The sequence below is a fragment of the Corvus kubaryi genome, unplaced genomic scaffold (assembly GCF_017639235.1).
Source record: "Corvus kubaryi isolate FWS band 111438036 unplaced genomic scaffold, C.kubaryi_AGA036_p1.0 37398, whole genome shotgun sequence".
Taxonomy (NCBI): Eukaryota; Metazoa; Chordata; class Aves; order Passeriformes; family Corvidae; genus Corvus; species Corvus kubaryi.
Genome location: NW_024581137.1, coordinates 22468772 through 22493655, shown reverse-complemented (window position 1 = coordinate 22493655; position 24884 = coordinate 22468772). Strand labels below are relative to the sequence as shown.

The window sequence follows — 24884 nt, the reverse complement described above, 5'->3', positions numbered from 1 at the left end:
CACATCTTTAGAAAACTGAATAAGCACGAGGTTGCAGCCAGCACCTCTACCAGTGCTGGGAGATCTCCCATTCTGCAGACTCCAGGCCTTCTGTTTCCAGGGGCTGCCACTGCTAGAGACACCAAAGTGAGGGTCACAAAAATATTTTCCAGATATTTTTTGTTTATATTATCACTTGTTTTTTGGAACTAGAAATGTGATTTTCGTCTTTATAGGTGTAGTGGTCTGTTTGGAGATTGCTGGGTTTTTTGCTTACAGGAAATTTCATGCCATCTTTGAAGTCTCTCTTTTCAGATAATAAAATAATGAGATTAAAAGCAAAATAATGTAATTTGAAAACACGTCTGCGTTTAGGTGAATGTATAACTCCTTCAGATGTCAAAATATCAGACACAAATTCAAAATAATAAACACATGGTTTTATATATATATGAATATATATGCAAATATATATACAAACATACATATATATGAGAGATCATGCTGGTTTAAGAAAATTTCTTGCCTTCTTTTCAAAAGTACATCCCTAACTAGGCTGAGAAATCATATTTACTGCTGTGATTACATCTACATATTGTCTCTGAAAGTCCAAAAGGAATAAGGAGCACAGGTTATAAACACAATTTTGAAAACAGATTTCAAAAATATAGTAATCAAGGGAAAGAAGATTTGGCTTATTTGGAAATTGCTCAACTGAAACCAATGAAGTAAACACTACACTGCTCAGGAAGGACTGAGCCTGACTATTTCTGAAGCGGTTTGTATAAAGATATTGAAGAAACTGTATTTTGTTTTGTTTTCTGTTGCTTTTGTTTGGTTTTCTTGGGTTATTTTTCGTTTTAGCAATAGGTATTGTATATTTGTTTGTTTAAATAGATTGTCTCAATTACTACTTTCCCAGGAGTCAGTTGACAAATGCTGAATGCCCTGTACTAATATAACTGTGATAAAGTAATGATCACTGGAGGTGGAGGGAAAGTAAGTTGCAGACTGATAATGCTTATGAGTCTGCCCTGAAGCTTTTTACATTTAAACAGAATGCATCTCTCTGACTTAACTGAGTTTTTAGATAATCCTGTGTGTTTTTCTAATTGTCATAACTGCAACCCAGTAAATGTATTACATCAGGGAAGTATTTATCTCCCTAAATGTCGTTTTCTTTTCTAATCTGGATGGAGATAGGAAAAGGAAATTAGGGCAGACAAAAAGAAAGTAGTACACTTAAGGATATTGTATCTCACGTGGCATTAAAAGGCATTGCTTAGTTTTCTGCTTTTGTTCAAGGAAAACTCAATGTAACTAGAGGATTTTGAAATGGTTTCATTAAGTAGGAAAGATAGTGGAAGCTATACAAGGAGAGACCAGAAAGCTGAGTAAACAAAGCTGAAATGTAGATGTGCTGGAGCTCATAAATTAGTTTGTATAAAATGTTCACTGCAGACTGTGCTAGTTGTTGCACGCAAAGATAAGTGCATGTCTTTTCCACTAAGGCTGGAAAAGACATGCACTCAAACTAGGAGCTGCCATAACACCAACAGTCGGTGTGCAAATAGTGACAAACAGAAGCTTTGGGGTTGTGAATTAAGATCCTCTCTCCTTAACATTGACAGTTTTCAGGAAAGGCAAGGATAGGAGATTGCTGTGATGAAAAGGGTCTTCTCTTAGAACATCCTTTCCCTCTTTTTGTCTCTCCATCATGACAGTGATGGCAGGAAAAGTTAGACATGCTGGGTAATATGAGAAGTATGACATATGAGGCACTGAATTACCTGGTAGCAGAAGGAACAGAGCATAGCTTGAAGCTGGGCACAGAACAGGCTGGGAAGACATGGAGGGATGGTTTTGTGTATCTCTGATGAGATGCAATAGATTTGAATAATCACAGGTGGCACTCCGTAGGGTATATAGAGGATTGGAGAGCTATTTTTAACAAGTTTTAAATCAACTCCACTGGATTAATAATTCCTTACTTTTTCATACTGAAATAAAATTTTTGCTTTGCTTTTAAAGTATCTTATTACATCTTTGGTCTACTGAATTCTTGGGATACAACTATATTCTGGTTTGAGATGTAAATAAATCTTGGAATGGATGTGTTTTGGATGCATTAATGGATTATAAATCCATTTTGGAATAGATTTATATAGACTGTTAAAACTCATAAGGAGACTTATTTCCAGGATGTAAGCAAGACCTGGTGGTCACAAATAAGTAGGGGAAACAACTTCTTGAGTCTTCTTTACCACTATATGAAAATGTTAACACAACCACCTGTTCCCGTATAAGTCAGTTTCAAGATAGCCCATATGAGTTCTTAGTTTTGCAACATCTTCTGGACAAAGGATGTCACTGGGGTATGGCAGACAGGCTGGCACCTGCAATAACAGAATTCAAGAAAAATAAACTATAGGTTTTGTTAACTTAAAAATTTGATTTTTGCAGAGATGATGGAGAAGAATGAGGTGGTACTTTGCTTAAAGCAGCAGAAACTTACATTAGCTGTATTCATTGATCATTGTCGAAGTTATGATATTTAATAAAGAGAAAGTACTTGAATTTATAGCTATTCTTTTCTTACAACTCCTTTCCTTTTCTGTTCAGTTCAGTTGCAATTTTTTTGAGCATTGTTTTCTTTGTACTTTGCTCTCCTCAACAAAATGTTGACATCATGTCAAAACCACATAACTTTCAAAATGATGTGTTATCAGTGAGGCTGGGAATCTTTGGGTAAACTGATGAAAGAGACAATTTGGTTTCCTCAAACTCTTTGGTATCCTGGTCTGTCAGTCTTGAAGTGAACACTTTTTGTAATGGAAAAGTGGAAATGATCAGACCCGAACATCTCTGGTGTTATGATGCATCCAGCAGCAGGTTTATTTTGCTGATAATTAGTAACCACCAAGAAGACACTGTTGTAATGCTGAGGATTCAGCATCAATCTTGTTGACAAGTTATTATAGCTATCTACATGAAAATATTTTTATCTTTGTCTTCTACCTAAATCCCTGGGAATAGGATGATGTGTTTTAATAGTGTTCTTTAAAGCTTGATTTTGTCTGCCTGAAAGACCATTTAGTTTACTGAGTCACCTACTTAAACAAAAAGAAATATTCCAGATTTATGATGGCTTGTGAAGCCTAATTCTGCCCTCTTATGCATTTATACCTTATTATTGCTATTCCTTGAAGAGGTATTGTTTTGTGCCACAAGACTTGTATATCTAATATGCAAACCATTTAAACTTTCTTTCTTCAGGTACTTGGATTCTTTAGTCTAGGAACCATTACGTGTGGTTAATTTGATATGTTATGTGCAGATTCAGAGCTTCACAAAAGAGCTTGATCCCTCTTCCTTGCACCACAGAGAAGCAGAAATAGATCACAGAAATTTGTGCATTTGTCATTTCTGGCCTCTGAATGATGGAAGGGACTGTGTAAGCTGCATCAGCGCCCCTCTGGAGAGCAGTGTGGCAAGAAAAATCCTGAGGAATTGAAGGTCTGGAAGTGGATATAACCACTGATGGTTGACACAAGTCAAAAAGTCAAAAGAAGCCTTAAGCTTTTCTTCCTGGACAAAGCTACTCCCAGACTGTCGAGAGCAAAAGGAAACCACAGCTTTGCATGAGTATCACTCATTCCAATTATTTCTTAGGTACATGTATGGCTAAAAACATATCAAGTAAAATTTTAGCAAGATGGGTGCAGAGTTTAATTATGTTAAAGAATTACATAAACTTACTGTCCATCATCCCACTTCATATCTCTATTATGAAACCTTTGCAATATCCAAATATCCACCAAAGATTTTTTTCCATTCTGAGTATTTCATTGGGCTCTGTCTGGGGTGGGCACAACTAAAGATTGCCTATTATCATACAGTGAATGCACACAGGTCATCAACAGAGCTAATGGTCTCAGTCTGTCCCATGGTTCAAGCAGGCCTTATTTTCTAGTGAAAAGAATGTTTGCCTTTGAAGGCTACTGGCGTTCTAATGGCAGGGTTTTGTATAAAATCTCCCTTTTAAATGCTGTGATCTGTTGACCCTTGTTTTGATTTCAGTCAGCGGACAGACTTTAGCTGTCAAAACGAGGAAAGGTAGAAAGGGTGGTTGAGAGAGTGACCATAAAGCACTCTCTTTTTTATGTATATATAAAAGGTGGACTATAGCCAAATTGTCTTGTGATAAGATTATGCTTCATTTGGTTTCTTTTCTCCTTCCCTGTGATGTGCTTATATAAGCCTTGGGGATACTAAAATATATTTTGACCCTTCATAATGCAAGAGAAAGATTAGACTCTTTTTCCACGATTGGTGTCTTGAAGCAATAAAAAGAATCTGTATATAAACAAACCTCAAAAAGAAATTTCTTTGATAGACGACTTTCGACAATACAGAAAACCTTTGAATGTGCCATCTGAAGCAGGGAAGGAATTTCTGTCTCACAGATGAGTGCATTCAAGAGAACAGTAACAAAATAGGGCACTACTTTTTTTGATGAGGAGATGATGAGGAGAAAGTTCTGCTTTTGGTTTATAGAATTATATGATGCTGGCTTTCAGTAAAAGCTATGTAACAGATTGCATTGGAGTATATTTTTCTGAGAATGCTCCTCAATAGTGAAAGATAGAGCACTTCTGCTCTTGACAGAATGCAGCCTTATATTGACCTAGTCCTGATCTAAAACAGATCATCTCATCTAGTCGGAAGACAACTTCATATTCATTTGCTCCTTTCAGAAAAAAGGCAGAAAAAACCCTCAAAAACCCAAACCAACAAGCTCAGTTTAGGACTTCTAAAGATTGAGTGTATAAATACAGCGAGGACTGACAGCCCATCGCACAGGGCACTAGCCTGGAACTAGCCTGTGGACGTATTGTGTGTGTTTTCTTTAGTGGCACACACCGTATTTTAAGTGTTTGCTTTGCTTAGTCAAAATATTTTTGGATATATTTACGGAGAAGGAGAATGAGAAAACAAAATGACAGAAAATATGATTGAGAGAAACAGCAAGTGAAACTAAATGATGAGAGGATATGGAAAAATTTCAGTGACCAGTGTTCAAAAAAAAAAATTTCAGTGACCAAATGTTCACCTGTAAAGAATTCAAATGTGCTTTGATTATACAAAAGAGAAAATGCATTAAATCATTAAATGTTAAATGGATTTGTCTCTATTTCTAATGATGAACCATGTTATAATAACTCCCTTAAACCTATAAATCTATCATTTCAGACAATATTACTATAACTGAATTAAGTTAGTTTGAAATGGCTGATGTCTGTAACTTTCTTCCAGGCCTTAAATGGTGTGTGTGTGTGTGTGTGTGTGCATGTGTGTGTGTAGAAAAGACATGAAACAATTGAAAAGAGTAAGATATGCTTCCACTTCTGGAGAAGATAGAAACATATTCTTAAAAGATCATTGCCCCTCCTCGTGGTGTTTAAAAGGAGTTGAAAGTGACTTCTTGCCCACTGAAACTACTGCTAGAATGCAGCCAGGTAGGAAGTAATTTTGCCAGTATGAGTTTGGCCAGTTTAGAAGTTATGATGGTATTTTGTGAAGACCACATATTTTGTAAATATGATTCTATTTCTTAGCAGTAAAGTTTCTTAATGCTTCTTCTCTTTGAATGGACCACTTCAGATTGAGAGGGTGATGACTATCTAAAACGTTTCTGACAGTGATGCTACTGAGCAGCTTTTCCCAGAGTTTTCAATAATAGAGTCAAATCTGTAAGAAAAAAAAAAAAAAGGAAAATCAAAAGTCTTGCTTCTGATTCTGACATAAGTTTTATTTTCTTTTAAAAGGACATCTTTTCTTACTTTGCCTTCAACCTCAAAATAAGAATATTTAAACCCAATACAAAGCCAGTCTGTTTCTTTCCACAGTTTTTCTGTTTTCCAGTTTTCTTTCCTCCTGTTCCAGTTTCTCCCTGTCCCTTCTTTAAATACCTTAAGTGGAAGCGCTACCAGATTACTGAACTGGTAATGTTACTCTCAAAGCTGCCTGTGTGGCTCTTGGAAAGTTTAATCAGGACAGAGAGGACCAGATGAATTTCCTTTGAAGCATATTTTTGTACCTTTAACTGTGGTGGTCTTTCAAAAGGAAAGCTGCTGTTTCACCTGCCATGCTCATCTGTAGTGTTCAAAAGGCATATAGGGAACTTACACTTGAAAATTTAAATTATAAAACTTAACTGTGATCTTCCTGTGCCCAGTTCTTTTTCAAAACTGAAAACTTCAGAAGAGAGCACAGCAGGAAGTGACTAAACTGCTTGCTGTTCCTAAGGGCTCCTCCAAAACTCAGCTGATCATTTGGCAGTAGTCAGCTGGGGCAGCAGTGGTCCAGGGAACTAATCTTGTTTCCTTTTGTGAATTAAAGTAGACTTGTGCTTGTAAACGAATGCTAAAAATAGTATGCTGTGAAGCAGCAGGTTGTGGAAGTGTAAAGACACATACCAAAAAAAAATTTAAAACTCTTTAGTGGTACTTATATTTCTTATAAATAATATTAGTAGGCTGATGGTGGATGGAGGTAGTTAGCACTGATAACTGAAACCTGAAAGAGACAAAAGTCTGGTGCTGGGCTGAGTTACCCCAGAATGGATGGGAGTGGGATCTAGGATATTTACATCTAGACATTAAATATTTTCTTCTTCCAAATGGTGTTAACAGGAAACTTATGAATGGTGTCATTGGAATCGAGCAACATATCTTGCAAACAGGACATGTGACATGATCAGGGAAAACAGTAAGAATTTATTTTAAGCTGCATAATTATGTAGCAGGTGTGAACAGAGAAAGGTTGACAAGAATTAAAAATATTGTCAAACTCAGAGTCGTCCAACTTCAGTCTTAAAGAGATGAACATTAATGGTAATAAGGAAGATAGCTGATATTAATTTTAGAGATGATGTGTGATAATATCTATCTCACAATCTATAAGATGCAATGAGTTTATTTCTAATCTAAGTCTGGTATCTGATTAGTTTAAATATCTTTGAATTAGTGGAATGATGCTCTGACTATCAGAGGTTTTAATGAGTATCAAATCACGTGATTAAGGTAGAACGATTCTATAGCAGACATGAAGGCTTCAGATGTCAAATTAACAAAGTGAGAGCTATTCCAGGAAATAAGCAACATCAGTTGAGAGTTCAAAGGAAAGCATGGTTTCAGAGGAGTAAGCAGCTTCATTAAACTCCATGAATGATCGCTGTAGATAAATTTTGCATTTCAATTAATGTCTTGCTTCTGGAGACAGCAGTATTACAGAGCTTCAACCAATAATGCAAAGAGATTTACATGAGCTGAACATCTGTGATTCCCTGACTACTGACCTCCTAAATAAGCAGTTCACATTTTTCCCCCCTCTCTCTGTTAAAAGACAGCTGTTTGAATTAAATTCATTCTTTATCCTTTCAGGGTCTTCATTCTGGTGCTTACTGGATATTGTTCCTATAAAGAATGAAAAAGGAGATGTAGTACTCTTTCTGGCCTCTTTCAAAGATATAACAGACACAAAAGTGAAGATTGCTGCAGAAGACAAAAAGGAAGGTTTGTGTGAATTGCAAAAACATAGATAAGAACCAACATTTATATGTTTTTAAGAATTGTACCTGCATGAGCATTCTCTATTGTGTGCACTTTTTAATATAGAGACCTCCTAGATTTCCAAATAAGAAATTAATATATGACATTGAATGATAAAAAATCTGTTTGCTTTTTTTATTTACATATTGCTACAGATTCTGTAAACGTGGAATTTAGGAGACAGAATATTTTGTCCTAAAAATTAAATTTGTTTTTATCTACCATGATTTAATTTATTTACTCTCTGGATTTACAGAGGTATATTTTGGTATTTTGGAAAAGCTAGATCTTTTCAAACATTCCATCTGTGAATTTAATTTCAGCATGGCTGAGAGATAAATGAATTCACTTTTTCTTATTTTCCAATTAGCAGATTTTAAAACAGCTTTTAAAATTATTTTGCCTATTGATAAGCATATATTTTCTTGTTTCATCTCATTTTCATTTCATTTTATTAAGTTATAAGACATATTATGTCATCAGGATTAATTTATAAGAAATACATTCTCACTTTTATTTGCTTCTGAAAGGAAACACTGCAAGGATTCTGTTCCATGAATTCAGAAAATTGTCATATGGTAATGGCTCACAACTGCCATAAAATAATTTTGACTGTATAGTGCAATCAAGGTTTGCTAAGTTTTGCTAACACAAAGCAAAGTCAGTGTGGATGGATGAAGGCTATGCAGTGAGCTTCGACTTGTGCATCAAAGGCAGTGAACTTATTCCAGATTTGCATTGTGTAAAGGCATAGTGAACTAACACTTTACTTTTGTAATTTATCCGTCTCAAAGGAGCTGCTTAGAAAGAGTTTGGCTATAGACACAAAGAGTAGCTCTCAGCATTCTGTAAAGTGTCATTAGTGTTGAATTTTCCAACGTGGTGCTACTCTGGGATCTACTTAAATATTTCACCCAGTGATAGCCATTGATATTGCGTATCTCAAAAACGACGTAGTTATGGCCCTTAGAACACCTCTACTCCTCATGGGTTTCTAAAGTAGGGGAACAATTAATATTCAATTTCTTCTGGTTTTAAATATTCATATTTCAACAAAAAAGTTGTATTCCAGTTACAGAGATGTGTAATTCAATATTCTTTTATGAAATATTAGTACCTTAAATTGTAAAAATATTATGCTCTCTTGTGCTGATTAATATTTATAAACCAACAGTTACGCTTACGATGTCTGCCTCTTGTGTACATCTGGACAAATAAATTCACATTTTTCTTACTTTTCGAGGCCTGATTATTAGATGGGTTTTGGGGGGAATTTTGCATCCTTCACTTTTTGCACTGAATGTATTTGAAAATTTCTAAGCTGAAAGACTGAAAAATGGTTTTGGACTAGAACACAAGTACATTTTACTGCTTTTCCTTATATTCAATTTCAACCAATTGCTACCTCTTGAAGTAAAAAAATAAAAACATTAAAAATATTTTACCTTGTTTCTCCTTAAACCTCAGAAAACCTTACTCTAATAAAATTTTTAGGAAAGTAATTTATTAAAACCTGATAAGTGGAACCATGTAGGAGAGAGATTGTCAGAACATCTGTGCTCTAAAGCCCAATGATTTACAAGTGATGCAAATTTTCAGGACAGACTTGGTGAGAAATCACATTCAATATGCCAGTGATGACTTGAAATAGGTATGTTGCTGATTACTTGCAAAATGACAGCTATTGTTTATCTGACAAACATTTTTTAGCTACAGGGTTATTTTGGGATGGATTAAGATGGTCTTTTGATGTGGCTCCATGTTAAATTATAAATCTAAGCAGATTTTAACTCCTGTGTCCTGTAGCACACTTACAAACTAATACTACTTCTCTTGCTGTGTACTGACACAGGAATGCACTTACTCAGAGCTACACTACACCAGCAAATGCCCATTCAATTGCTACAAACTTATGAATATTGACACCTGGTTTTCTTCCATGACATATTCTGTGTAGGACCATCCTGAAACTTGGTTGTTCCATCCCTTCATACTAATTTTAAACCCATGACAATCATTTTATGTTATTAGCATCATGGAAGCAGAAAGTAACTTAGTGTGGGGCTTTGACAAATACAGTGTTTCATATAATGAAATGAGATAACAAACAGGATTTAATAATTTATTCAAAACATTTACAAAGAATTCCAGCATTTTAATTTTATGTAAATCTACCTGTCTATATCAAAATAAATGTAGTGGTATATTGGCCCTTTTTTAATAACATTAAAATTCTTCCTATGCAAAGTGATTCACTAATCCTCCAGTGGTGAATATCATCTCATTATTGTTAGAAAAGAATTCCCAGCACAATCTGTGCAACTCATTCAGTATCTGAAATTTCAGAAGGTTTAACTCCTAGAAGTAAAGACCACAGCTACTATCAGGCATGTAGGATGCACCTCGTATTAACAAAAAATTGAGTTGGTGTTTTGTCTGGATGTATGAAAAAACTTTTTTAATGTTCAGAGATTGATTTACTTTTTCAAGGATTACTGAATCTGCCATTTCAAAAATCAAATATTTTTTAAACTTGGAGTTGAAACTGAGCTATTTCTATAAGGTAATTGCCATTATGCAGTTTTCTATTGCCTTTTTAGCATACCTCTTGAGGTTAGACTGTGTATGGAAGGAGGACCTAGATACGAACATTCTCTGTATGAAGCTATTCTGCCCACGCAAGGCCCTTTTATCAGTGTTTTTGTTTCAGTCTCTCTCTTCTGCTTTCTGCCCAGAACTGACTTTTATAATTTTTATGGGTCATTAATAGTCATGTTCCATCTCCCTTTAATTTCTAAACTCCTTAGCAAACTTATCTAACAAAATTCTTTCATGTTCCTTTTCTCCTAAGTCTGCCCCTTTGGTCTTCCACCAGCACTTTATAATGGCACACTGTCAATGCTTGTGCCTCCAAAAGTCTTCTCCAGACTCCTACTTCCCTAGGATCTTTCCTAATTTTGATATCACCTGTTTCTTCTGTAAAATCTTGTTCTCCTTGTACTTTTACAATGACACCTTCCTGAACTTTATCTCTTGATTTTATGGCCTCTTTCTTCTTGTGCACTGTATATTTACTCTTGCAAATCTCAGGAGCCAATACTGTCTTTGATTTTCTGCAGGCATTTTCTTATCTATTTTATCTTGTCTGTTCACACAATTTCAGTTGGTCCTTTGTGCCAATGTGCCTTGCAAAAGTCCGCTTTTTTTACCTTATTTTCCTTTACCCAGCCCAAATATCAGAGGTTGTCTGTGACCTTTTCTTTTGAATGTGTCATTCGAAATACAAATTTAACAGGGTTTTTTCTGCTTTTCTTCTGTATAAAAGTTTCCAGTGAAAAGAGACTTATCAACCAATGGGAGAAGCAGACTTTGTTCTAAATCTTTCACATAAGAAAAATGGAAAAACACATGCCTGAGAAGTTTGGCAGTCTAAGAAGCGCTATGACAGTCAGCAACTTTCACACTTCTTTGTTTTGGTTTGGTTTGGGTTGGTTTTTTAAGTCAATTTGCCAATATCCTTAAAGGCTTCAATTTTTCAGTATCAGTAATTTGCTTTCAACAATACATGTTTGCCTTACCTGTAAGTTTACTGCAGAAATACACTCTGCTTTCCATCTGCTTAATACCTGTAATCCTTTGCTGTTGTGAAAAGCAGGTCACCACCTTTTCTTCCTAAAACTATGTTTTGTAAGCAAATTGATGGTCTTTTCTATATGCAGGAAAATATTTATTTGTTTGGGTTTTTTTAATAAACAGTTTCTCAAGTAGTTTTATGGGAGCTTTATTTTAGCATCCTCATTTACAATGAGCTACTTTTTGGTGAGCTAGTTAAAAGTTGCATTGTCTTTTGGAGGAAAAGTGATTAAACTTAAAATTCCATTCGCCAAATCTGGACTCCAGTGTGGTATGGCTGGGTCAGTACTTTGTCATTTCTGCATATGAACCTTCTATAAGACACTAGAACATATGCTGGAATTTAGTGGGACTACAGGAATCCAGGTAGGAAAATAAGAATTTAAATTATTCTGTGACTACTTTCAGACCTTTAATCTGTATGCTAATGTGTAATAACTTAGATTACATAGATGTAGAGTTCCACTGCTAGAGTCACTGCTAAAATTCCCATTTAATTTGACTCATTCCACAAAGATTCCTTTAGTCTTTATTGGTAATCTATCTGCTTTTGTTTCAGGTTTTTTTATTGTGAAAATTTTGAACTCTTTGTTTGAAAACAATTATTATAAAAATGTGTGCAATATGCCACAGAATTACATGATAGTTGAGGTGGGAATGCATCTCTGGAGATTATCTGGTCCAATGACCCCTTCTCAAAGGGTCAGGTTGAATGCATTGCGCAGGAATGCAGATGTGTGCTGAATAACATGAAGGATGGAGACTCCACAACTTATCTGGGCACTCTGTTCCAGTGTTTGACTCCTCATAGAGCAAAAAAAAGCTTTTTCTTAAACAGAATTTCATGTTTCAGGTTGGTCTGCCTGTTGGCAAAGATGCCTTCACCCTCGAAATAATGTGAATTAAAAGTTGGACTACACCTTTTGTCACCACAAATTAAACTAAGATGCATGCTATGGTTCAGCTGGCTGGCTTTTTCTGGCTTCTTAGTAATCCTTAGGTCCATATGAGTTTCTAAGGAGACAGAATTATTCTGATTATTCATCATTTTTTGGAGGGAGGAGTTGTTCTTTCCGTGTGCCAGAAGTGAAATACCATGTGCCAAACACTTTACATTACAGATATTTTTATGTTGAAAATGTCTATTTGGAGTGGGAATAGTCTCGTGCAAGAAATTCTGCAATGTGTACTTTGATTTATTCTGCTTAATTACTTTCTCAGCTACTTCATGATTGCTCAAGCTACTGCAGTGAATATTCAGGAGAAGTTTTTCATTTTAAAGCATTTATACCTGTCAGGAGGAAGTATGTTGAGGTGGGGAACATAACCATACAATCACTTAGATTTACAATAACCAAAGCAGATAAAATTTTTTCAGGATGTACAGGCACCATGCAGTTCTATCAGGAGAGGAGGTGGGTTAAAAGCAGAGTTTTACCCCAGTATTCCCACTGCCCAAAAGAAGAAAATATTGAGGAATTTATTCTACAATTTATTCTGCAATGACTCAGTTGCATCTTCCCTAGGATCACTTTGCTCCTGGCCCTCTGTCAAATTAAGAGAGGTCTGAAACTCTTTTGCCATTAGTAAAGAGAAACTCCTTTCCTCCTGGTCTGTGCATGATAGTTTAAACACTTAGGGGACAAAAATAGAGCTGCCTTGTTCCTTTTTGCATTTGTGAGCACGAAGATGCTCTCCCTCACCTTTTCACCTTCTTACCCAAGCAAATAAGTTGTATTTGAGCCTCAAATCTTTAGAGACATATCAATCTTTGTAGCTCTTGTTTTACTCTTGCACCAAGTGTTAAATGCAAGTGGCAGTTCCATTCCAGCAGCTCTCAGAGAGGTACAGGGCATGTTCTGGAACTGAGGGGAAAGTGTCCTTTGTGATATATGTAGAATGAAAAAGAGGAAAAGAAAAGCAAAGTCTGATTCTTGAGCAAATGCAGAGCAGCAGATTGTATTCTGGGATATCCTGGAAGGTTGAGAGAATATATACATTAGCAACCAAAAAGCTCATACTCACCAGTTCTAGATAAATTTGTGCCATTGCTTTCAGATTTTCCTTAGAAAACAAAGTTATCAAGGAGTGGGGAGGAGGGAGCTGTTGTTTGTTTGGGTTTCTGTTTTGTTTTTTTTTGTTTTCCATTTTGCTGGCAGATTGTTGGAAAATATCTTCAGACATTCTTTTTAAAGTCTGAAAATTCAACCATGTAAAACAGACAAGAGAAGACATAGAAGAAACAGGGAATATGTTCAGTGCATGTGTTGCTGATTAGAACTCTTCAGAGTTGTGTGTGTGTGGTAGGTGACTAGTTAACGAGGCAGATGGTTTACAACCTTCCTATACAATTTACAACCTTTCTTATTTCTGTGGGGAAAAAATCTGAAAAGGGAGAAATATCTTTAAAGACTTTCATTGGCCTAGACACAGTCTGGAATCTCACATTTTATTAAGAGGCCATGAGGACTAGAATACATATTTCATGTGTACTTTGTGTTCAGAAACAATTTAGGAGGCCTTGGGCCATTTGCAGAATTTAACTGTAATTGCAGTTATAGGGCATGTAATTCATGCTGCAGATCCTCAGAGCAATTCTCAGCAAATGAGACCTATTGCAAGTGAGTTTTGCATAGCTGTAGAAAAGATGGGTTTACAACTCTCCATCCTAAATTGTATACTTAAAAGTTGTAAAACAGGTTGAGTTTAAGACTAGTCACTTTCATAGTCTGAAAATCTCATTCCTTGAGAGATAATCAGAGATATTTTCGGGGTGTTTCAATGACCCCGATGTGGGGTATGTATACATATATATATGGAACACATACACAGACATCACAGGGTTTTGAACTTATATATGTCTCAGCTTTAAAAACCATTTTTAAAAAAATCTATTCCCCCTCCCCCTGCTGTTTTAACTCAGGACACGTTACACTGACCACAAAACTTTTTTATAGGTGACTTATCTGGTTCTGTATTGTACATAAATCTATTAAGAAAACAAGTCTTCATTCTCAAAAGACTTAATTTCATTACAAGATAGTAATTATTCAGGTACATATATTACTACTTTCACTTGAGTGAGCAAGGTGTACTTTAATATCATCTTCTTTGCAAATTTTTTTTTAATTATTTTTGCAATGAATGACTTTTAAATTATGATCACTTTTTTCTGACTATTCAAAAGGAGGAAAAGATATCAGTAAATAAAATATATGATTAAATTTATGGAATTAAAGGAAAAAAGAAAACTCTCAGGTTCCACGATATTATGTCCTTAAATACTACACACTTGCAGAGGAAGAGATATTAACCCTTGCTGAAGAGGGTGAAAAGTTTCTTGGTGACTTAAATAGTTGGCATTATTTAAGTTCCAGGGGTTCCTGAAAAATATTTCAAATATTCTCTTTATTATTACAGGTATGCTTTTGTTCATAATGATATATGAGCATATCACTGTCTCATGAGCCTTGTTGGAATTTGCTGTGGGAAATAAAAACTATTCCAGGAAAAAACAGTCACCTCAAAAAAAGCTGGAAGTGAGTGATGACCAAGCTGTAAATTCGATGCTACATCTTGTTCTGTAAGAACTACATATGACCACTCACTTTAGCTGAATCAATAGACATATTTCAAATTTGATGACAAAATAAAAATGACAGTTTTCCCATTTGTGTGACAACTCTAGAGTAGTAACAGTAGAAAGCCAGTGAATAAACTATTTTTACACAATTATGAAATAGCTATTTTTGAGTCAGAATATTTTACTTCATTATAAGTGTTCTGTAACTTTTCAGCAGTAGTATTAATAAATGAGAAAATAGTTTAAGTAATTCACTTTCAGAGTTCTTCTGCTGAAACTCGGTCTATTGGAAGCAGTTGAAAAAAGACATGTCTGTTGGAATTTTTTTTCCCCATTCTGAATTTTAAGAGACAGACCCAAATACAGGTATCTAAAAAGAAATACTTATTTATTTAGGGATGTGCTCCCATCAACCACCAAAATGGAAGAGGAGAAAGAACCCTTCTTTTGGCTTTGTGTGTCTGTTTCCTCATACCTTTTTTCTTCATAGTGGAAGAATAAGCAGACCAAAATGTGGTTAAGGATTTTTATCTCATAAGCATACCCCTGTTTAAAGGTCTTTCTTATTCATAAAAACATTAATAGTAATGTATAATATTGCTTCTTTTCTCTTTCTGTTCAAAGCTGAATTTTCTCTCAAGGCATAATACTAAAATTATGATAATCATACCGTTGATTCTGTGTAAAATTGGCCCCTTTAAAAAATGTTCTGTAATAATGTTTACAGTGTATAGCTGGTATGTGTGTTAAGTACACCTTCTTATTGAATCAGTTAATCAGTTACAGAAATAAAAAAGCAGCTAGAGGCTAGCCTGGATCCACCATACAGCTAACAGTTATGTGAATTGTTGGCTGTTGTAGGCAGAAAGAATGTGTCATACCACCAACAGAACTCCTGCAGCCTCTTGCCCATGGTAGTGCTTTTATTCTGTCATTAATACCAAAGATGACTTTTATCAGTTTTCTCTTTATTGACAACTGCTGGTGCAATGTCTCCTGAATAATAACAGAAAATTTGCTAAAGATTTTTAAAAGCCTAGAAAAAAAATCATACCAACTTTCCATATAATCTGGTTTTAGAGGGTTCTTTTGTGTTCATTCAGAGTTGCTTTCCCCAGTTGTCTTCTTCAGAATTTCCTTGGTGGTTTGGTTTTTTTGAGGACTGCCTATGAAATGTGTTTTGTGTCAGTGATACTGGATATTATTTAGTACCAGTGTGTTTCCTGTAGACATCATTGTATTTATTTTATTGCACATGGGTTACTCGTGGAGGCCTATGAAAAGATCATACTTTCTGTTGTGGTATTCCTAATCTTATGATGCAATTGATGAGGGCTTCTCAAGATGTATTAAAAGGACAAAAAATTCTTGATTGCACTTCTCACAGGAAGCCTTTTATAGATAGAGCTGTAAGACGAATAAATTCTTTAATAAATCATTCACTGAACCCAGGTTCAAAAAGGAGCACTTCAGTACTTGAAAGATATTCCAGGTAAAAACATCTCTCTGTGTGATTGGGCTGAGTGGTTGTGACAGCCTAAAGATATACACAGCAAAGGTAATGGGGGAGGTTTATTCTCCTGCCTGATTTCAGAATAGAGTAGCAGGAGAGATCACACAGGTAGCACAATATACCACTCTGTGTTTCGAGCAGGGAAGGGTCCAACCTGCATTAAAAGTCACAGCGTTAACATGGTTACTATGCATTTTCACAGTTCTCCTTTCACCGTGCGTATGGAGCAGCATCATGGATTTCTTCAAGTCTGTCCCTATTTAGATACCTTTTAGCTATGAAGAAAGTCCATTTCTCCTGTTCTACTTTGTTGGTGGTGTTGTTATTGTTCAACAGGAAATCTAGTTCACACATTCAAAATGATGTTATTTCTATGATAAATTTTCTTAGGTGGGAGCTGGCCTTACTTGCTGTTTCATCTCACAATTGACTTTAACTTTGTAAACAATGAAATAAACGAAAAAGTTCTTATCTACTCTACCAGTTTATCTAGTCCTTTGAGTAAAATGCTAGTAGAATAAATTTTTTTTATTATTATTCCTCATACTCGCTCCTGGCTTAGCTCTCAAAATAACTAAGGTGAAGTCATCTCATTATTTTATGGAATTTATTTATAAAAGTGTACACTACATTGTTAAATAAAACTGAAATTTAGAATTTTCACTGAGAACACCCACTATCAGGTCCATGTAAATCTGGAACTCACTGTTTTTCTGCAGGACTCTTCCTTGCAAAGTGTTTAAAGATATCTATCTATATCTATATCTATATCTATATCTATATCTATATCTGTATCTATATCTATACTACCTCTCCTGCTTTTGCCCAGGCAGGGTTACTGCACAGCAGGACTCGAGATGGTCATATTTACACTCTTTGAGGAGGATAGTCATTGTGCCTGAATCAATCTTACCCTAGGCCTAACTGCCCCACCTGCCAAGCAAACAGGACAGTGGTGGCAATCAAGTAGTTGGGGCTGGAATATAACTTTGAGCATGGAGCTAACATGCTTGTGAATATGTAAAAAAGCAGTGAAGCGTCATGGTCTTGTCCCTGGTGGTGACCCTGTCTTTCCTTGGCTGCTGTACTGCAGAAATACTGCTTAGAGATCCAGGTCTGCAGCCTCACAGCCTTTAGGATAACTCTGTCACTTTGGTTGTTGGTAGAACTACCATCTCTGAATAAAGTTACTCAGGTGTGCATGTGTTCCCAGGCTAAACTCCCAGGCTGCTTTACATCCCTCTCTATTTCATTCACATACTGCCAGTATATTGTGTTCTGGGTTAAATTTGAGAGGTGCAGGTTGCTTTTGTTCACACTCTATGTTTTAGGCAAACACAGGCAAATCTCTCGGATTTTCCTGTGTAATATGAATTAAACGCTAGATCTTAATCTTCTGTTTTGTGTCCATGCACACTTGGATTGAAAACTTTCAGTGGTAATGACCCATGATCAGACGGGAGATATTTCCATACAAGCGAATGTTGGGTGTCTATCACACCAGAGGGAATTTTAGGTAGTGGTTTAATTTAATGCATGTTCTATTAATACATGAATGAGAAAAGTGAAGCCAGTTTTTTGAAGGCATACAAATTAATGCTATGAAAAATGAGGAAAAACTACCAAGGCTGAGAGAGTTTTTGTAAATGAAGTGCAAACTTTCTGGCCAGATCAGGTTAGTTTATTTTGGTATTTGGAAAAAAATGCATTTCATGGTCTCTCTCATGCCACAGGTTGTCCTCTATGGAGTGAGCATAGTGCTTCTGGGTCACATCAGGGTTACTCAGTCTTCACTATGAGAGTGGGGAGTTGCTGGAACATGGCAGTTTAGGTTGAGAAAGGGAAAAGAAGGAGGCCTGTAAATGGTTTTAAAAATAATTTCAAAGTCATATGACAAAACTAGGCTACTATAGCTGAACAATACTCCAGTGGAGAGACTTAATTATTAATTCAAGAGACTTAAATTAACTTTTCCTCAGAGAAAGAGATAAGAACTTTATTCTTACCCAGATTAAGAACACTTAAAATATAGTTTGAGTTTTAAATGGTTTGATGATTAAGAGATTACTTTTTAAAACCCAACATTAATGTAGTTGTGTCTTTTCTGAAATAATGCTTTTTGATCCATCTTTCTTCATTGTAGCTGACATCAATATGTGTTGGAGATGGGAAAGTATCAGGCTTCTCTGTCTGCCTCCTTCGACTTTTGAGTAACCATTTGGCTTTGCAGTATAAAGGTTTTCCCTTCTTTATTTTAGGGTTTTTTTCCCCTTCTCCTTACTGCCAAGTAAAAAAATCCTCAGCTAGGGTGTGCTCTTACATGAATTACATGAAAACTTCTTTACTGAGAAGTTTGGAAAGTTTATCTTCCTACACATTTTGTTATGCATGGTTTTGTGCTGTTAAGCCAAAAATACATCAGTCTTCTAATGTATTATAATACAAATCTTTCTTGCTTTTCTAGGCAGGTTTCAAAATGTAGCTATGTTGCTTGCTGCTAAATTCTGGCTCTGCTAATTAGTTTTGTGTTTTGTTAAATTTTTTCCGCCTTAATTTGTATGCACTGAATTGACTTTAATTAAACCTCCTTGACAGACGGCTTCTTCCTTTATTCCCATAATTTCTTTTTTCTTAATCCTGACACATCACAAAAAGTCTGCTTTCATTTACTCTGGCATAAATTCACTGTAATTCCATCAGAGTGACTGGAATTACTTTGAATTTACTGCTTTATAAGCAAGAACAAAATTTGTTCCCATGATTGACAATTACAGACATCTGAATGGAGGTGAAAACCACAAACCTTTCCAAAATAATGTTCAGTCTTTACTCTTAATGGGTTTCATGTCACCAAGGAATATGTCAAGCCATTGTGCCAGTGGCCATGTGGTGGGAAAAGAAATCTTAACGCATGAATGTAAGAATTGGTTATTATTAATTAACAAGCTCACAAATTAGCATATTCTCACATAATGGAAGCCTAGTACAAGTCAGACTCTTTGTTTTTAAAAGTACACCACAAGAGATTTTTTTTTCTTTCTGTAAAATGAGAGAGACAGAGTAGGATCACCTCAAGGATATTTTCAGTGGTTACTTCTAGCCATCCTTCCCTCTGGTCATCAATCTCTACTTTCTGAAACAGTAGAGAGTACATTTTTCTTATCTATGAAATCATATGTTGCAATTAATTGCTTCTGAGTTGTGTGAAGGCATTTGACAATTAAAACTTTACGGTGGTTTTTATTTGCCCTTCAGGAGAGAGGGGGTTTGTTTCTTTACTGAAAAAGATTAAGCAAAAGGAAAGGTGTGCATAATATTTACATTTCTACCAATGTCTGAAATGTCAGTAGTTCAGGTCCCAAAGGTTAAAGTGTTATTTCCTGATCTTTAATGGACTCTCACCTCTGTTCTGCAGAAAAATGGAAAGGAAGAGGAAGAGCAGGATCACATTTTGAGTCGGCACGTAGACGGAGTAGAGCTGTCCTTTATCATATCTCTGGACATCTACAAAGAAGAGAGAAGAACAAATTAAAAATTAATAATGTAGGTGATATTCTTTTCTTCCCCTCACCCCCCAAAAATGTACTCTTTAAAAAGGCACTATATTTAAAAAAAAAATTTAAAAGTGCTGTAAAAGGTCAGTGAGTACTTGAGAAATATCCTGGTCATAGTTTTACAGTAAAAAGGATTAGAATGCTTCTCACTTAAGTACAGTTCTGCCTACTTTGGTATTTGTTATCATATAGCAAGATAGTACATTTAATCATACTGTAAATAGACATTTAATGTCATGAAACCCACACTATAAAATTTCTCAGAACTTAGAATCCACAGGTTCTCAGAATTTTAGGGTCCAATTTGCCTTGTCATCCCAATTACTTTATCTCAATTATTACTATTTGCCAAAAAAAGAATTCAAGATACTGCTCTAGCTGAAACTCTTAATGCTGTTAAGCTCCAAAAGGTCCCCCTTCATTTAGGCAAGTTTTCATATTAATTTCTCCAACTTTGTGCTGTGATATTTATCCTTTCATTTCTTAATTGAAGCAGTGATGTTTCCATCTTCAAATTAATTCTGTGTTCCTCCAGTGACTATAACCAATGAGTAAGTTCACAAAACATGCTGTGAGTGTTGCTAACACTAAATCAAACCATAGACAAACCAAGAATGGTTTCTAAAGAAATATTAATGAGAAAAAATAACTCTCCTGCTCTGTGCAACTATGTTTCAGGAGAAAAGTTAACGCAGAGGATACCTATGAAATCAGTATGTTCATATAAAAAATTGCTAGAATAATATTGGAGCGCCTGTTCCAACTGTGAGAGCCTATAGTTATTGGAAGCAGGGGTCGCAAAAACGGCTTCTCAGAACAGTATTTAGTTTCCTTTTTGCATATTATTAGTTTTAATGAGGCAAAGTCTTTGACAGAGACACAAGAACTAAATGGTCTTTTGTTCTTTTGTGGTTTTTTTTATGGTTAGGGGAGGATGGAAGACAGACAGTGGAAAAAGTAACCAAAGAATATAAAACATGAACACCCTGAAGAGATGATCTGCCACTGGGCATGTTCCTCTTATTGATTACCAAAATTAGGTAGCAGTGCAGAGTCATCCTCAGGTAGATTATTATATTAGAAATTAAAAGTAGAAAAACCTTGTTATAGATTAAGGACATGAAAATACACAACTGGTATATATCTCACAGGACATAGAGTCACTTCCATTGGATTTACATATTAAAAGTTGAAAAAAGGTTAAATGTTGAAAAATTATTAAATATTTTTTAAAAAGTTACAAATGTTTCATGTTGAAAAAGCATAATAATAAAAAACCCCCTGAAAAATATGACCAGGTCTTCCAGGAATATTTTCATTGCATAGTAATATGATAATATTTTTTAGGAACATGACTCTTTAATAGTTTCTGAGGACTTACCTGTACTGTCACAATGCTAGTGCAGATGTTATTTTATCATGTTAAAACATTTATTCTGAGACTAATTTACTACCTTTAGTGCATGGATTTTTTGAGCTATGGATTGGAAATAATATGAGGAATGCTTTATTTTCTATGATTAAAAATGGGCTGACACTAATAAAAGTGAGAATTCAGCTGCTTAGATTCAGGAATAAGAACCAAGAATAGAGAAGGCAATGACATCAGTATTTCAAAAGAAAGACAAAGAGAAAGGCTGTGACAGACAACACAAATGTAATTAAGTCTACAGTTTTGCAGGTTTTGTCTTTTTAATTTCATAGTGAATAACTTCAAGATCAGAAGTAATCTTTGCTGAATGCACAATATTGTTTTGGGAGGCTCTTTGTTACTGGAACAGCATTAACCAGGAACACAGTATCAGTGAGCAAGGATTTTGTTAGTAAATAATGCAAGACACTTCATGTCCCACATGCTGCTTTTTGGGAGGGTAGGTGTTTGTTGTCAAAGCTATGAAAGATGAAAACTAAGAATTTCTACAGCTTAATACTGAAATCTTGGCTGCATAAAACATTGGTAAGACAAAGATTCAAGACAAAACTTAGTCTAATGACAAATGTAGTCAGTTCTGAAGCCTTACTACGGCAGATATACACTTTGGTTTAGATCAGGAGTACAATTTTAAAGAAAACCAAAAAGTTATTCCTACTAACTGTGCTTTCATTCACAGATGGAACTAAACCAGGAGAGGCGCTCCAACTACTGGAGCTGTTCAGTCCATAGGACCAGGCTAGAGCTAGTCTGAAAGAACCTCCTCACAGCTCTACGTGTAGGATGTTTTTCTTCAACACCATCTATTGCTTTCTATATGTTCCTATTTACAGTACTATTTCCTTGTGTATACGAAGCTCTAACCTATCTGTCCAGTAGGATAACATTGCTCTGCAGTGAAAATTAATTCAACAGAGGAAGAAATAGCTTGCCAGACTCAGTCCCCTCTTTGCTCTATTTAATCTGTAACTTATTAGTCTTCTTCCTGCCTCAACATTCACAAAAGTTATTCCATGAGCAGAACCATCTGTATAAATAAATGTGAGGTCTACGTTAGAAACAAAAGTAGCATTAGGTCTTGCCTGCATATGAGTATGTCATATGTTATTTTGCTTCTTTTACAAAAAACACCAACCACCTAAGGGCTGCGTTGGAAGAAATGCTTTGGTGTAATCAAATTATTGTTTTGTCTCAATTTTTTTCTCTCTTTTTCAGAATGTTTTCGTAGATAAACCAGCATTTCCAGAATACAAAGTTTCAGATGCAAAAAAATCCAAATTCATTTTGTTGCATTTTAGCACTTTTAAAGCTGGCTGGGACTGGCTTATTTTACTGGCAACGTTTTATGTTGCTGTGACTGTACCTTACAATGTTTCCTTTATTGGCCATGATGAGCTGTCGACAACTCGAAGCACAACTGTCAGTGACATTGCAGTGGAAATTCTCTTTATCATTGGTAAGATATGTTTGGGGGTTGTTTGGGATCTCTTTTCTGACATTTAGGATTTTCACAGAATGAATAATATTACAGAAGAGGAAATAATCATTCCTTTCATGACTTTAGAGAAAATCAATGTTAGGTGTACAGCTTGATATTTTCTCTGAACTTTAGAACACCTTTTTTTACTTTAAATTGATTGAAGTAATTCTGCTGTTGCTCTAAAAGGACTTTGTTCTCAAGGAAGATTGAAACCCATTGTTTCACCCTGTGGATGCCTAAAGCCTTCCCAGTATAGGAATGTGCCCTGGAATTGCTATGGTTTTGTTCACAATCTATGAGGTTATTTTTTTATTTCACAAACAGAAGTGGACCACAATCTGAATAGATTTTTTAAAATATTGATGTAAGATTAAAACTCATACTGCAATAATGCACATGTACAATATCAATATGCTATATGAAAACTGGGATAGAATTTGAGAGGTTGGAGTTTGGTCATCTGACCCATTCTCTAAACTTTTTATTTCCATGATCCATTTAATTCTTATGTCTTTTGAGAATCAAGAAGACAAGGTCATATCTAATAATGGCTTTGTAGCAAAGAAATTTTGGGGGGGGGGGGGGGTTGTATTTTTTTTTTTTCAATTTATTTCTGAATATGGAAAAGAATCCCCGACTAGAGTCAAACAGATTTTTCCCCAAGCTTTTACTATTATAATACCACTCAGTGCTGTCACACTGATGAACCAGAGCTCAGATCTGTTGCAATTATGCAGGTGGAGAAGCTATTATTTTTAAGAAATAAGCCAAGTGGAGCATGTCTTTCTTGAACATGAAAAGGGCTTGGATGGGTTCTGAGAGAGAAAGAAAATGAAAAAAAGAATCAAATCATTCTCAGGTTTGAAACTTCTTTTCCACTTTAATCTTCTCTATTTTTTCGTGAAAAAATATAGCTTAGCTTAAACATTAAAAGCAGCGTTACAATCTTCTCTAGGAGAACTAAAGAAATCTCAACCATAAAAACTAAGCAATAACTCAGAAGATTTTCTTACAAAAATTTTGAAAAGTTTATTCCATTTCTTTGTCAGCTTTGTTGTAGACAGTAAGCCTAGTAGGTGATGTGGCTGATGGAAGAATCAGATGTTATAATGGATAAATATTTGTTTCCTCCTTTGGTCATTGCTTCATCATTAGAGTTAAGGTCTAATTTTCAGTGCTATGCTCACTATTAGATCTTGGTGGAATCCTTCACGTTAATGCAAAAAAATCACATTCAAAGATACTCAAGCACTGCAGTAAGAAACTTGCATTCTGCAATGCAAACCATCAAGGATCATCTTGTGTCTTGCATAAAGAGTGAGGTTATGACTCTAGTCAGTCATAAATAATGTTACATTAAGAATGCTAAATCAAATAATCCTACTTTATGTACCTGGGTGACTTTACAAAAAGAGTAGACTCAAGGTTACAATATTTTGATAATGGTGTAGATAACTGGTTTGTGTTATAAAAGTGTTTACTTGAACATAAGCACAAGACAGTACAATCTGTATTTAACTGATTTATGTGCTGTAGTGTTCTATTGAAGCAAGACAGATGATGAACTGCTTAGTGTTACTTTTCTGGTTATATATTTTGCTGGAAATATGGAGTTTTATATCAGTAAGTCAAAAGCAAAGGCATCTCTATGATCAATAGAATAGCTGAGTAAAAAAATAAAACCAAGAAGATTTTCTGTAAATTTTACTTCATATTTTCCAGTTAGATTTTTAGGTCTGTAGTCCAGGAAATCAAACTGTGGCTGTAACTAAATACATTCAAAAAATGTGCATGAAGTACTAGAAGAGACTTTGCCAAATCATGTTACAGGTAACCACAAACACTGTACTGTAGAGTACCGATATTCCTCCCCCACAGTTTGAATAATGGCTCCATTTTCTCCAGAATAATTTTTTTCTAAAGTTATTATCTGATTTAAATCTGCAGCTCTGAGGAAAGTTTTATGGAGTATTTTCAGGATATTCTCATACTGCATTTAAACCCCTGCAGTGAATTTAAAGAAAATAGTGTGTTTATGATCATCTCTCCAGAGTCCTTTATCCATTAAAATGTTGAATTAATATGTCTCAGAACATG

At 35.2% G+C, this 24884-nt stretch overlaps 1 protein-coding gene across 3 annotated transcripts in view; it reads left to right on the top strand.

The window, feature by feature from the left end:
• Positions 1-24884, top strand: part of KCNH8 (potassium voltage-gated channel subfamily H member 8) — a 175596-nt gene that overhangs the window by 65480 nt on the left and 85232 nt on the right. For all 3 annotated transcript variants that reach the window (XM_042043885.1, XM_042043884.1, XM_042043883.1), the window contains exons 3-5: positions 7425-7556; positions 19737-19864; positions 22523-22763. In XM_042043885.1, coding sequence (XP_041899819.1) covers positions 7425-7556; positions 19737-19864; positions 22523-22763 — 501 coding nt within the window. The remainder of the gene's footprint in view (positions 1-7424; positions 7557-19736; positions 19865-22522; positions 22764-24884) is intronic.